Genomic DNA, 14,410 nt, shown 5'->3' with positions numbered 1-14,410 from the left:
AAACTTGATGCTTTCTCTTTTTTTTCTGTCTTTATGCAAAGTTCTTTCTCTTGGGTACAGGAAAGCCACCTCAGTGATTAACACAGCTACTGATCTTAAGACTCCTGTGTGAGGTTTCCTCCTCATTGGTCTAATATGATTCCCTTCACATCTCTGATCTAGGAGCTTCTAGCTGTGAGATATCCACTGGGAGCCAATTGAATTATAACCCAATAGGGGACTTCCTTGGGAAGTTGGTTTTAAAGACATGTGTTGGAATGTCACTTAGAGCATGATGGATTTCTATCTTTTCTGTTTTCTGTCAATGTCCTCTACTAACCACTGACATTACAAAATTGGATAATTTCTCCCTGTAAAACTATTCTAGTATTTTCCATGGGTTAAAAATAGCAAGTCCTTCAAGGCAAGGTAAGGCATGGCCTTCATGGCACAGCTTTCAGGGCACAAAGCACGAGTATCTCAGTCCATATGCCAGAACCCATTTTGCAGTCTAGAATGCGATGGGGAAGTGGAAGGATTCTAGCAGTATCCATACTACAGGGCCGTTAAAGGCAGGGAAGTGATCACAGCGATTTTATTTGAGGGATACTTCAGGTAACTTTCACACCAGGAACCTCTGACATACCCTGCAATGGACAAACCTTGAGAGTCAGCAGGGATTTTCTTGGTAGTGGATCTTCTCTACTTTTCTAGGAGGATAGGATCTCCTTCTTTATTCTTCAGTTCTCAAAGATTCTCCCTTGGAATGCCCTTTAAACCACTAGAAACAAATTGGATTACAAGATTTAAGGGAAAAAATAGATCTCCTATAATATGGCCTTAGTAAGATCTATCAGTTAGATCTCTTCTATAGGAAACAGGGAAAATGCATATAGGTACCCTAGGTCCAAGCCTTTAGGGCTCTAAATCAAGATCTGGACCTAAGGGCCTCTTGCATAATGTGTTTGGTCAGTAAATAGGCCAGTAAACTCCCTCAAGACATACTTGATGCTAATTATCTAACAGGCCTCCTCCTGATAGAACCCAGGTTGCTGGAGGAAATACAGGCCATCTCTTACAAAGGGGATGCTGACTCTCTCACTGTTCCTCCTCCTAATAGATGTGTGGGCTTCTCCCTCACTCATTTCCTGGGTTAATGGCTATAATTGGAGCCAACTCTGTTTAGCCTACCTCAAGACAGGGACTATAAGGAATATTCCCAAGCAGCTGCCAAAATTCCCTTTGTTTTGGGCAAGTTCCCTGTCTTCTCTGGCCAGACATGGACTACATATTTCCAGTTTAGTGGAAAAAGAAAACCATGGTGTCTGATCATCTGTTTGACCTGATGAGGTTTAGAACCAGGAACTCTCTTTCTCTTCATTCTGGCACCTCTTCTGCTCCCCACCTGTTTCTCCACCATTTCGGGTGTAGCCTGTATAACTTGTTCTTATACCATACCTAGTGCCTCCAGCACGATTAGATCCTCCTCCTACCCTCTCTGTCAAGGAGAAAGGAGCACCCCTACTTGGACCACCCTATTCAGATTTCCCCACTGGTGTCCCAGGTAAAATTAATAATAGGAAACAAATTGATTGACTTTTAAGCAGACCCAGGTGAAACATAAATCAGAATTTAAGCAAATTTAAATTAGTTGGTTTAATTAAAATAGACATGTCTTTAGAGTTATCAGCATTAAGTATGAAAGTTTTATTCTACCAAAGTTTACTAAAAGTTAAATAAGCTCATTATCTCTTGCAATTTGTCAGCAAACACCTGACTTAAAATGATGGTTAATTTTGTCTCAGATTTTTCATGGGTAATTTTTTTAATAGTTTATTGTCATGTTGGTTTCCATACAACACCCGGTGCTCATCCCCACAAGTGCCCTCCTCCATGCCCATCTTTCACGGGTAATTGTTAAGTTAGCTTTCAAAGTCTTTGGTAACCTGCAACTTAATGTTTTGCTTGGATGATAAATTGGATTACATTTATCTAGCTAGGTCTTTTCCAAAGAGGATAAAATACTAAAGCATTGATTACTAAGCATAAAGTTTATCTGCTTTTGACTTCTTTTTTTTTTTTTTTTGCCATTTACAAAGATATATTTGTTTGTTTATTATTTTTTAATATAATTGATTGTCAAATTGTTTTTTCTTATTGTGAGAAACTAAGGTTATTTGGGTCGGTTGGAAAAATGTTTTGCAATCTGAAGAGTTCTGGTGTAACAGTTCACAATTGGCTACTACTTAGTTTTCGCTGGGAACTAATCTTTCTAAGAGTTAAAACTCTGCTAAATGTAATTAAGAGTGATGGAAATAAGGGAAGCAAGTCTGTATGTGGAAGAAAGAAATAAGGAATTGACATATGTTTTTGTTGAAGGTAAAAGAAGGTAATTTTGTCCTAAATAAGACTTGTAGTTTGGAATGAAATGGCTTGGGACAAAATCTGAAGCAAAGGAAAGTTGTAGAAGGTTTGTGAAGGGAAATCTTTGGAAAGGAATTTTATATGTGGTCAGGAAGGACTAAGATTAAAATGAATGGATTTTAAAAGTAATCTGGTATATAAGATCGAAATTCCACTTTCTCTGTTAAAAAGACAAGATTTCTTGGATTGTTGGTCTGCTTTTGATAAGAAAATGTAAACAAAGTTGTTTTCTCTTTCCTTTGTCCATAAAAACCAGTTTCTATGTTTTGCCTTTATCAGGTCTTTGGTGATCAATAATCCTATTTAGGCACGTGCTTTAAAACTTTCTAAGGTTTTAACAAAATTCCTCAAGATTTAAATTATAAACAGACCTCTGACTAATTAGGTTGATTATTTGGTATGTTACCTTCTGGTATAAGGTTGTAGAAAGTTTGGTATAAGGTCATCACTAGTTACTATTGAAGTGTTATGTTACAGAAGTAACTGAATTTCCAGCTCTCATATTAGATCTTTAACAATGTTCATTTCTGAGTTTTTGTCATTTATAATTGTTCTTATTCTATTGTGAAATGTGTTTGTCTTCAAGAAGATTCACAAAAAAGACCCTTTTTTGACAAATGCAAGTACTTTATATCTCTAAGATTAAAACTGAAATGGGTAAGAATTTCTAGAACTTAAAAGCTGCATTCAAAATGACAAAGAGGGACACCTAAGTGATCCAGGTGGTTAAGTGTCTGACTCTTGATTTCAGCTCAGGTCATGATCTCTTGGTTTGTGAGTTCAAGCCCCATTTAGGGCTTTGCACTGACAGCACTAAGGCTGCTTAGAATTCTCTGTCTCTGTCTCTCTCTCTCTGCCCCTCCACCTAGTGCTCTCTAGCTCAAAAATAAATAAATAAACATTTTTAAAAAGCTGAACAAGAATTACCAGCATGGGACTAAATGAATTGGGAAAAATGATTATAGTTTTTGTGACTCTTATTTGACATGTTGCTGGTTTTCTATGTTTGCTCTTCCAGATAAAGGAAACTTCTTATGACTTACAGAAATGTGATAAAGTATTCATTTGTGAACACACTGAAGCATTAAACTTTTCTCTCTTATCTGAAACTTTTGAAATTCAAAAAGCTTCAGTGAGTATTATTTTTCCATGGCAATCATAATTATTTTCACAAGTTCAATAAGCATCTTTTCTCCTTGCAACAGGACACCATTGGAACATTGGTTATTTACCAAGGATTTCATTAGAATGTCATATTTGAGAGAGACATGAATAGGCCCAGATATGATCAAATACCTTTAATAAACTAAGATTGTTATAAAACATGGAGTGAACTGAGCCCCTTGGAACTATTGGCCTGGTACCTTGTTGACAGAGTTCCCAGTATCTTTACCAAGTGAGTAAAGAATGTCACTTCGTGGCAGGTACAGGAACCTCAAGATACTTTTGGGAACTCATAAAGACAAATTTTTCAAATCTACAGGTACTGTAAGCATGTCTGGTGGCAAGTACTTGGCTTGGCTTCAGGACTGGAGGGGTTACTAAATGTTCAGTCTAGATTCCCTATGAAGAGTTCCAGCAAACCTGATTTTGAAAGACCTTTATGTTTAATCACCATTCTTGCTGAGTTTATGTAAATAATTAGGCCAAGTTTGTTAAAACTGGACCTGTTTTGCAAATGAATTATTCTTGATTTGGCCATAAGAGCAATTATAGAGAGAAAAATTGTATTTCAGTAACATCTTTATAGATGTTAAATTCTAGTTCTGATTGTCTTTGAATGCTGTTTGCCTAAGGTAGAGAACTTGAGGTAAACTTCAGAGAAATTGCCCCACAGCTCATGTATAGACCATCTTTTTGCTTGCTGTTGTGTGGGGACAATAACAGGACCCCACGGGCACATGATTATTTGAACAACTGGAAAATAGGATGAATTCTCCAATAATAGTATAACTCAACTATCACCTTGAATAATTCTATGTGGCTGGGATGACAAAATTGCAGTGTACTCCACTCCACAGGGTTAACTATGAACTTGTGGAGTTCATGAATAGCTCCTCTTTCCTTATACTATCAGGTTGGATGATGCACTTGGGAATGCCCTCATCTCCTGAGACAAGCCTCCCACTTGCCAGTGATTCCTTGTAATTTTGTTAGGCTAGACCTCAGACAAAGAGGGCTTCTTGATGATTTTATTCCTTAGTCATATCCATCCCGGGAGCCACCTCTATTGTTGTAAAATTGCAAATAGAGGCTTTGACCAAGCATATAACAGCCACCTTTAATCAGTAACCCACATATTCAAAAGGTGGCCCTCAAAAACCTAAATAGCTCATGATATGCTGACTGTAGTGCAAGGAGATCCAGAATTAGATGACTGGCTCCTAACAAGATATAATGGCTATCCAGCTCTAACTTGTGTCCATGACTTCCCCCAGGCGGGATAGGCTGCTGCACTCTGAAGTTTGCCTGGATGAATGGACACATTATTAAAACCATTACCAGCCTAGCCAACCTTCTGATTTAAAACAATAGTGGACATGTTCTTTGTTTCATTGGCATGATCACATAGCATCCATCTTTATTCCCTCTTTGGGAATGGAGGGTGTAGTCTGGCACATGGAAGTGTAGCAGGATTCTCGCACAGAGACACCTGACACGGAGGCTTTTTTCTTTTTTTCCAGGAAGCAACTTTATTCCTGCCAGCACTGCTCAGTTGGGTTGTACCAAAAGAACTGAGCCCTGAACACCACATGGCATGGTTTTTTATATATTTTTTACTTCTTTGTCTCCCATATATAACACAAAAACATGTACTCTGATTAAGTGGTCTCATGTTATAAGGTCGCAAGGGATGTTGTCATATGAATAGCAAGGTTGCCTTGAGATGTTCTTTTTTTTTTTTTTTCTCTTTCCTTAGGGCAGGGACCCTACCACAGAAGAACACAGTGAAAACTCTAAATGACACAAAAAATAGCATTTCTCTATTAAATACTGAAGTAACACAAATATGTAAAGCAGTTTACAAAATAGAATGGCATTCTATAGGAGCCACTAGATTTATAGATTTATAGATAAAATAGATGTTTTAACTGTTATGGTGGAACTTGTGCTATCATAAAGACAGAATGCTGTGTATACATTCTAGATAAAAATATTTCTGGATTTCTAACTAACATTAATACTCAAACTGGTGCTTTAAACAATCTCTCTTTTTCCTTTAATAATTAGTTAAACTTCTGAACTGGAAGAGGATTTTTATCAACTGTCAAAAGACTCTTACTTAAGCTTCTTTGTCTTTTTTTTTAATTTTTTTTTTTTTATTTCTAGGAGAGAGAGAGAGACAGCATGAGCAGGGGAGGGTCAGAGAGAGAGGGAGTCACAGACTCTGAAACAGGCTCCAGGCTCCGAGCTGGCAGTCAGCACAGAGCCCGACACAGGACTCAAACCCACGAACCGCGAGATCATGACCCAAGCGAAAGTCGGACGCTTAACCGACTAAGCCACCCAGGCGCCCCAACTTCTTTGTCTTTTTATTACCCTAAATGTGTTTTGCTGGTTTCTCTCATGTCTCTTGACCTGGTAGAGACTCCTTCACTGACATAGCATCAAGCTTACAGATGACCCTTTTTACTCTGGAAGATCCATACATGCAGCCTCCCTTGGATTCAATTGTCTCTGCCTTTTGTCATATATATATATATGACAAGTGTTAAGGACCTCCCATATGTAAGGACATCTCTATGTCCCCCATTCAGCAGGAAGAATTTAACAGAAGATAAGACCTTCCACCCTCAGCAATCTTAAGGATTTAAGGGTCAAAATTATTCAAGGGGGAATTATGTGGGGAACAAAGGCAAAAGGGAAAAGAAAAGAAATTCTCTTATTACTTACAGCCCATTGGCACATCCTTGAGATAGGCAGAATAACCTTCCTCTAGGAACTCAGCTGCCTCAACATTTTGCTAAGGGCAAGAGGCAATCTTAGCTCAGTCCCCAGAATCCTGTGAGTCTACTTTAAACATACAGAAATTCCTTTAAAAGCTTCCTTTATTTCTGCTCGCTAAGATGTATGTTAGCAATCATACTCCAAGCATATGGCCCACTGATATATACCTGAAGGGTCTCATTATGATAGGAAAAATTAGGATATAATAGGCAGAGAGGGAAAGGTTAGGACCAAAGGTTCCTGGGTGGGAAAAACACATATTTTAAAACAATGCAGGGAGTGTCTGACCGGGAGCAAACTCCCTCAGGCATAAGGTTTCTCTTAAGGATGTTAACAGACACCACCTGCTCCTCTTCAGGTTCTCAGGAATTTGACAGTCAAAATACCTAACTAAAATAAATAAACCATAAAACTTATGTTATACAAGAGACAGTATGATCAAAATCCAACAACTCACACAATAGAATCGAGCCAATAAGAAATGGACAACTCAGCACCTGGAGTTATCAAACCAAAAAGGGTAGAGCCTGAGAAGGAACATAGGGAAAGTTGGGGACCGACCATAACTCTGTAAAACAAAGTCCCTTGCCTGAGTCATCAGCATTCACTTTTGAATGCCCCTCTCTGCAATGAGAGATTTCATACTATTCTTTCTTTCTAATCTTATATTCTAATAAACTTTTGCCTGCTGCTCATTTTATTTTCTGTCCACTCTTCATTCTTCAAAGTGGTGAGACAACTAATCCCAGGTATTGAGGTAAAAAAAAAAAATCCTGAAACATCATAGCTGTTTTAGTAAACAGTAATAAATGACCTTTTCCTAACAATATCTAGCCCCACCAGGATCCTGAAAACATTGTTTCCAAAATTCTTCCAAGGCTTGCTTTGTCTCTAACTCTCTCCAAACTTGAAAGTACATAATCACAACCCCAGTATTGGTCTTTCTGCCCACAGGTCCTATCCTCGTGCTTTAATAAAACCTCCTTTCTGCACTGATTAAGACATCTAAAGAATTCTTTCTTGGCCATCAGCTCTGGACCCCAACATATCCACATCATGAACCAACACTTCATCATTGATTTTAACTTAATTAAAATGGATATTATCCTTTGTGAGCTTAGCCTAATCAGCTTAGGAACCCCTCCCTAAGGAGAAAGAAAAAAAATGAAGAAGAGAGGAGAGAAGACTTCAAGGTCACCGAGATATGAGTCCAGCTGCCTACATCCCCCGGTGTTCCTGTAAACTGAAACAACTTAATCAGACTGCATGTTTATGTGTATTACCATATATGGGAGACAAAGAAATAGAAAATGTATAAAAAAAACTATGCCATATGATGTAGGCCGCTCAGTTCTTTTGGATACGAACCCAACTGAGCGGTGCTGGCAAAATAAAGTTGCTTCCTGGAAAGAAAAGTCTCGGTGTCACGACTCTGAGCGAGAATCCTGCAACAAGATGAGCCCTTTAAAGGGGATACTAGGGCTTCTCTGATACTCTCTGAATGTTTGCAGGTGGACTCTAAGGTTGTTATATCAAGGATCCTAAAATATAACACCTGATTGGGTTGAATTCATGATATCAGTACAATTACCAAAGATTCAAGATTTATCATGTTGTCTTATGCATCTGGTGAATGGTTGAACAGTTTGTACTTGTGAGAGTATAACTGCCAAAGAAATAGTGTATGATTTACCCTAAGGTGGGGATATACCAGTAATCAGAATGTTTTAACACACAGGGATCTATAATTGAACTAACTGAGCAGAGGGTCCCTAGAACTAGATGGGAAGCCTACTGGAGTATTGTTTGAACTATATAAGAGGAAAAGTCATAAAGGCAATAGATTGCCACTACCTTCCAGACTTAAGTCAATTCACAGACTCAGAGTGGCATTAAATACATCATGAAAGAACACCTGAATGTGCCACAAATATTGATTTTGGTGTTACAAATAAATGTATTTATTTATATGTTAGTAAATTTGCAAATACTGAATTCACAAGTAATGAGGATCAACTTGTACCTTAAAATAACATAAGATGTGAACATTGGTTTCCAGAGTAAAATAAGTGTATTCATTCTTAGAAGGTAAATACAAATTTCAAATGCACAGAACTTAGAAAGAAAAGGACATGCACGTAGAAAGAAAAAATTTCAAGTGTAAGGAGGTAAGAAGAAGTATGGTGCATTGACAAATTACAAAGGAATCAGAATGGCCTGTTCACAGAGTTGTAAATGGAGGTTTGGAAAAAGAGATTAGACAGAACAAGAAGGACTGATGTCATTTTTACCTCTCTCAAATTAGAAGAAACTGAGAAATTGTAATGCAGAAAAAGGTCTAATAATATTTTTTGACTTTAGGATGGTACTGTTTAAATGTTAAATTGTGTGTAATTTGGGGAAGGGAAGATGAATATAAGGAAACTGCTACATATACGCAAGCCAATTTTGAGTGGCAACCACGTGGCATTTACTTTGTTACATGCAGTGGATGAACAGGTGAATGAAAAACATAGCCTTCTTCATGCGTTTAACATCAATGGAGCAGGAATTCGGATAAATTAATAGGCAATTAAATTGTGAATAGTGACAGGGCCCAAAATGTGGCACCTTGGCATATTATTTTAAGCTGAAGGAATTTGAAAAAAAGTAGTTGCTTAAAGGACTCCCTAACCTTCTTCCCTTCTAAGATACTCATGTGAGAGGTGCCCTCCCTATACTTGGAGGAAAGGAGGATACTTATCTCCTAAGACTGACACCAAGAGGAATCTGAATGAACAGGCCTTACTAAATTTCCTCCAGTTTACTATAATTAGCCCATACCCTTTTGTCCTATTACATTTTTCTATGACTTTCTACTCTTATCAAACCTTATATAAAAACATTCAGGTTTAATATTCCCATCGGTCTTCTCATTTCATAATGAAGGCACCTGTATTATGTAAAACTTAAATAAATTTGTACATTTTTCTCTTGTTAATCTGGCTTTTGTTACAGAGTCCCAGTGGAGAATCTAGAGTGTTGGAAACAGGGGCGCCTGGGTGGCTTAGTCGGTTAAGCGTCCGACTTTCGCTTGGGTCATGATCTCGCGGTTCGTGGGTTCGAGCCCCGCGTCGGGCTCTGTGCTGACTGCCAGCTCAGAGCCTGGAGCCTGTTTCAGTCTGTGACTCCCTCTCTCTCTGACCCTCCCCTGCTCACGCTGTCTGTCTCTCTCTCTCTCTCTCCTAGAAATAAATAATAATAATAATAATAAAAAAACCATTTAGAGTGCTGGAAACAAAAAACTTTTTTCCTCTCCTATAGTAGAAAAGCTGCAATTTCAATACTGAAGGATTTCAGAGATATAGATGAGCCTGTAATTTAGATTTAAATGGTCAGAGAAGGCTTGCTGGAGGAAGCAAATAATGACTAGAGACATAAAAGGTAAGTAGTAGAAACTCAAGGAAAATAGAACAGGGAAGACAAGAGTAGGATTTTTGTTCCAGGTAGGAAATAGGATATAAACTGATGACAAAATATTTGAGGCACCACAAGTAGAGAATGTTGAATCTACCTGAATCAAGTGAAATATACATGTACAGGCTAAATTTTGAAGGAATGACACTTCACTTAATTGATTGTATGTTCTTTTCTTACACATTTATTACCTACATTTGACATCTTCTCAATGAGAATGCTGTTGGTGTGCCTATAAAATTAAAAATTTTAGTTTCTTGTTATCTGAAGTTTTGCTAATACAAACCCTTGGTTTTAGAGAAAGAATCTGTGCAGGCAAAAGGATAAAGGATTTAGCAGAGAGAAAAAACAATCCTGAAGTCCAAGGGAGATCTCACAAGGAATTATGGGTTATAACTTCCACCATTCTCTTCATCTACTTAGGCTTTCCTGTGTGAGATTCCAAATCAGTCTGTGAATATTCCATGCACAAGTTATTTGCATGCCTTTATTACTCATGTTTCAGGAATAGAAACTTAATTTCATTTCTAGGATTCAGGGTTGCAGCGCCATCTGGCATCAAGAAAATGAGAGGCCAAAGTCAGTCTCATTGAAAAGCTCACAGTATGTTACCAGCAGCTGCTGGGGATAATATTGAGTTGTTATGGAAGGGATAAAGTGTCACAAGGCTGAAAGAAGAAAAAGTCATAAGAGGGAAAAGAGGACCCAAGAACCAAAAATAACTTCATTCATTTGAGTAGGAATCTTTTTTTAAATCTTTATTTCAAAATTGAAACATAATGCTATGTTTTGCTTCCAGGGAAACAACACAACTCAGAATTATTTACAGTAAAATCACAGGGAAACCTGACTCCATATCTACTTTTTAATGCCACTTTCTATAATTAATTGTTGTTCAGGTTGGTCTAAACCTATTTCACTGATGGATTTCATTTAGAAACATCGACTACATGGTGTGTTTTCATGGACACACACGTACATAGCTGTATTTTATTATAAAAGCTGTTTAGTTATGTTTGTCCTGTGTCAAATTCATCCTTCTATAAATGTGTGTATGTCATTTTTCCTCATCAATTGCAAGGTTCGTAAGATGGTTCATTAGATGAATGTAATTTCACAGCCTAAACCCTTGGTAGGTTGTTTTTATTTTATTTTACCTTTTTAAAAAATTGTTTTAATGTTTATTTATTTTTGACAGAGAGAGGGAGAAAACCAGGGAGGGGCAGAGAGGGAGAGAGAATCCGAAGCAGGCTCTGAGCAGTCAGCACAGAGCCCGACACAGGGCTCGAAACTATGAACTGTAAGATCATGACCCGAGCCAAAGTCAGACACTTAACTGACTGAGCCACCCAGGCACCCTGGTAGGTCATTTTTAAAAAGTATTCCAATATGACTGAGAAAAAAATATCACTTTATTTTCACCTTGTTGGAGTTTTTCTAGGTGCATCATATTCTTGCTTTTATTGTTTTGCCAATTTTTCATTTGAAGGAGTCCAGTTACTAATTTTAATTTTTTCTATTCTTCAAACAAGTAAAGTTTTGTTAGCATTTTTCAAGGTACCTGATCTCTTTTCTTTATTCACTCTTTTCTATAGCTCTTTGAAATCATTCTTACATAGTCAAAATTATCTGATATCCTATCATGCTTGAAAATGTATTAGGTTAGAATATATTTTCTGTGTGTTGAAATTACAACATTAGATTTAAGTTAGCTATTTTATTCTCTAGGAAATAAGTCAGTTTTTCACCCCACCCAACCAAATGGAGTATTATACTGAAATTTAGTTGGGATTGAAATTAAAATCTGTTCATTTCAACTCAACTAACAGAACATTTGAAATTTTAAAACCGGACTTGAAATCTGTGGTTTCTTGATAGCATGTTGCTACATATTGAGTTTTAATTTCTAATATTTTTTCTGGGGCACCCTTGGGTGGCTCAGTTGGTTAAGCATCAGACTTCAGCTCAGGTCATGTCCCAGCTCCTAAGTTTGAGCTGCTCCCTTGTTGGGCTCTGTGCTGACAGCTCACAGCTCAGAGCCTGAAGCCAGGTTCAAATTCTGTCCTCTCTCTCTGCCCCTCTCCTGCTCACTCAGTCTCTCCTTTGAAATAAATAAACATTAATTTTTTTGTTTGATAATGCTTCTTTGGAAGATTAAATTTTATGGTATGTCAATTTTGAATTTTCTGTATTAATTAGAAAATCTTACTTCTGGACCATCTGCAAGGAAGCAGGTGGTGGGAAACCAGAAACAATGCAGCCATTGTCCCCAAGCCCAAAGTCTAGAAGTTTGCTGTTCCAGGTTCCACCAGTGTGCCAAGACTGGCACCTCCAGCAGAAAACGTGCCATCTTTCTGCCCTGCTGGGTTTCTTGCAATGCACCAGGGAAGGTCCAGAATGGAAGGGAGGGCAGTGGCCCACAAGGGAGGATCCCATGAGCATCTGCACTGCATAGGGGTGAGGCCTCCTCCATGACTTCCTTCCGCCTCCTGGCTTCTGTGGTATTCTTACCTAAGGGGAATTTCCATCAGCAGTTTGCTCCCTGCAGAAAAAGACGACCTCTGAAGGGGGAGGGGAGGGGAGGAAGGAGTGATTCTTGTGTTTTGATTTTAGAATTTATGCATGTAGAGGTTATTAGCCTCAGAAAAATAAAGCAGTGTTTTTAAGACCATAGAATTATTGTTTTATAAGTATTGTTTGTAAATCATTACTTAGAAATGTTTAAAATGTTTTTACTTCTCTTTTATCCAATTTCATTGGTCTGAATTTTCAAACACTTTGAAAATTATATTGAAGCTGTTATACTTCATTCATTTATTTAAATGGGGATACCATATTTAATAAAGTTAAATTTTAAGTTTTGTTTTGCATTCTTTGGTACTTTAAAAAAATAAAATTAACTCAAGAACATTTGTTTGACTGGGACAAAATTTCATCTATCTTTCAAGACTTATGTTAAAAATAATGCAATTTTGACTTTTAACAATGTCCTTAACTTGATAATTTTTTGTGTGTTCTGCAAACTTTTGAAATAACTCAGAATTCTTTTTCAAAGTAGCTACGGAACTTTGTTTATTTTCACCCCTAATGAATACATCACTATTCCCTTTCCTTCTTTTCACCAGCTTGTACTGGAACTCACTTTTCTGCCACACACTATTGTCCAATGTACCCATTTCTCCAGTACTGGTCTTGACTTTATCATTTCAATATATACTACAAAAATATAGCAGAAAGTTTTATCTGTTGCATTCCACAACTTTAGCAAGCTAATACTCCGAACTACTCCATAAAATATGATTTCTTATTTCCTTTACTCTTAATTATTTGGAAGTGGACTTTTAATTTTTTAAATTTTATTAAATAAATAATAAAATTTAAAATTATTTCTAAATTAATTATTTATATTTAATGTAATGACAGAAAATTTAGTACTACAGAAAAGCAAAGGGAGGCAGAGAATAATTCCAATAGGGTAAAACTCCTAGTATCATATTTAGGAATGGTTCTCAACTATTTCCAGTTTTTTTTAAAAACCAGATTGTTGCAGGATTCTCGCTCAGAGAGTCGTGACACCGAGACTTTTCTTTCCAGGAAGCAACTTTATTTTGCCGGCACTGCTCAGTTGAGTTCGTACCCAAAAGAACTGAGCGGCCCACATCATATGGCATAGTTTTTTTAATACATTTTCTATTTCTTTGTCTCCCATATATGGTAATACACATAAAACATGCAGTCTAATTAAGTTGTTTCAGCTTACAGGAACATGGGGGATGTAAGCAGCTGGACTCATATCTAGGTGACCTTGAAGTCTTCTCTCCTCTCTTCTTCGATTTTTTCTTTCTCCTTAGGGAGGGGTTCCTACCACATTCCCCCCTTTGATGCTCGGACCCCTCTATTTTGGGTCAAAGAGCATCATCCTGGCTTAGAGGTTTATATTTCCATAACATCATTACATGAGCAGCTGTTTTTCTCTCAACTATAGTCTCAATGAGACTGGAGACCGATCGTATAATCAAGGGAGCCAAGCAGGGTACGATCAAACATCCTCCCAGAATTAGGAGGACAATACCTATGAGGGTTTTGAATCCTCCGAAAGATGAAAACTATCCTCCAAATAACTCTCTGGGGTTCCAACAATTCCAGGTTTGGACTGGGACATGAGCAACTTTTCTCATTCGATCTGTGATCTCCTCTATGACTTTTCCTTCATCATCTATCTGTAGGCAGCAGTTGCTCAAGTTGAATTTTCCACAAACACCACCCTCAGAAGCAAGCAGGTAATCTAAGGCCAGGCGATTTTGGTAGATTGCATTGCGCATTTTGGTTTGCTGCTTAGCAAGTAAATTAAGAGCCCTAGCAGTTTCATTGGTTATAATTTCTACAACTGCTTGTAGCCTAATTATGCGGTTTAGCATATAAATGGGGGTGTGGTAGCCCCAAGACCCATCCTTGGCCCATGTATTCGTTTGGGAGGCCATTCATTTTCCTTCCAGTTGCCAATTTGCAAGGCACGCTGCTTTCTTTGAACTTTCCTATCTCCATATATTTGAACTCCCAGATGTTCTCCTTCTGCAAGTGGGAGTAGGAAGAAGGATGGGCG

The 14,410-nt window shown here is 37.6% G+C and overlaps 1 protein-coding gene across 1 annotated transcript; it reads right to left on the bottom strand.

The window, feature by feature from the left end:
• Positions 1 to 13,751: 13,751 nt before the first annotated feature.
• On the bottom strand, positions 13,752 to 14,288 carry LOC120224411 (endogenous retrovirus group 3 member 1 Env polyprotein-like; the record flags this gene model as incomplete). The annotated part of the gene is given in 1 exon segment (XM_039222645.1): positions 13,752 to 14,288. A coding segment is annotated over 1 exon segment (537 nt), but the record flags the coding sequence as incomplete, so codon positions are not given.
• Between the last annotated feature and the right edge of the window lie 122 nt (positions 14,289 to 14,410).

Source organism: Hyaena hyaena, unplaced genomic scaffold (assembly GCF_003009895.1).
Source record: "Hyaena hyaena isolate Hyena2069 unplaced genomic scaffold, ASM300989v1 scaffold_1194, whole genome shotgun sequence".
Classification (NCBI taxonomy): Eukaryota; Metazoa; Chordata; class Mammalia; order Carnivora; family Hyaenidae; genus Hyaena; species Hyaena hyaena.
Note: the sequence above shows the minus strand (reverse complement) of the source record. Positions and strands in the feature narration are given on the sequence as shown.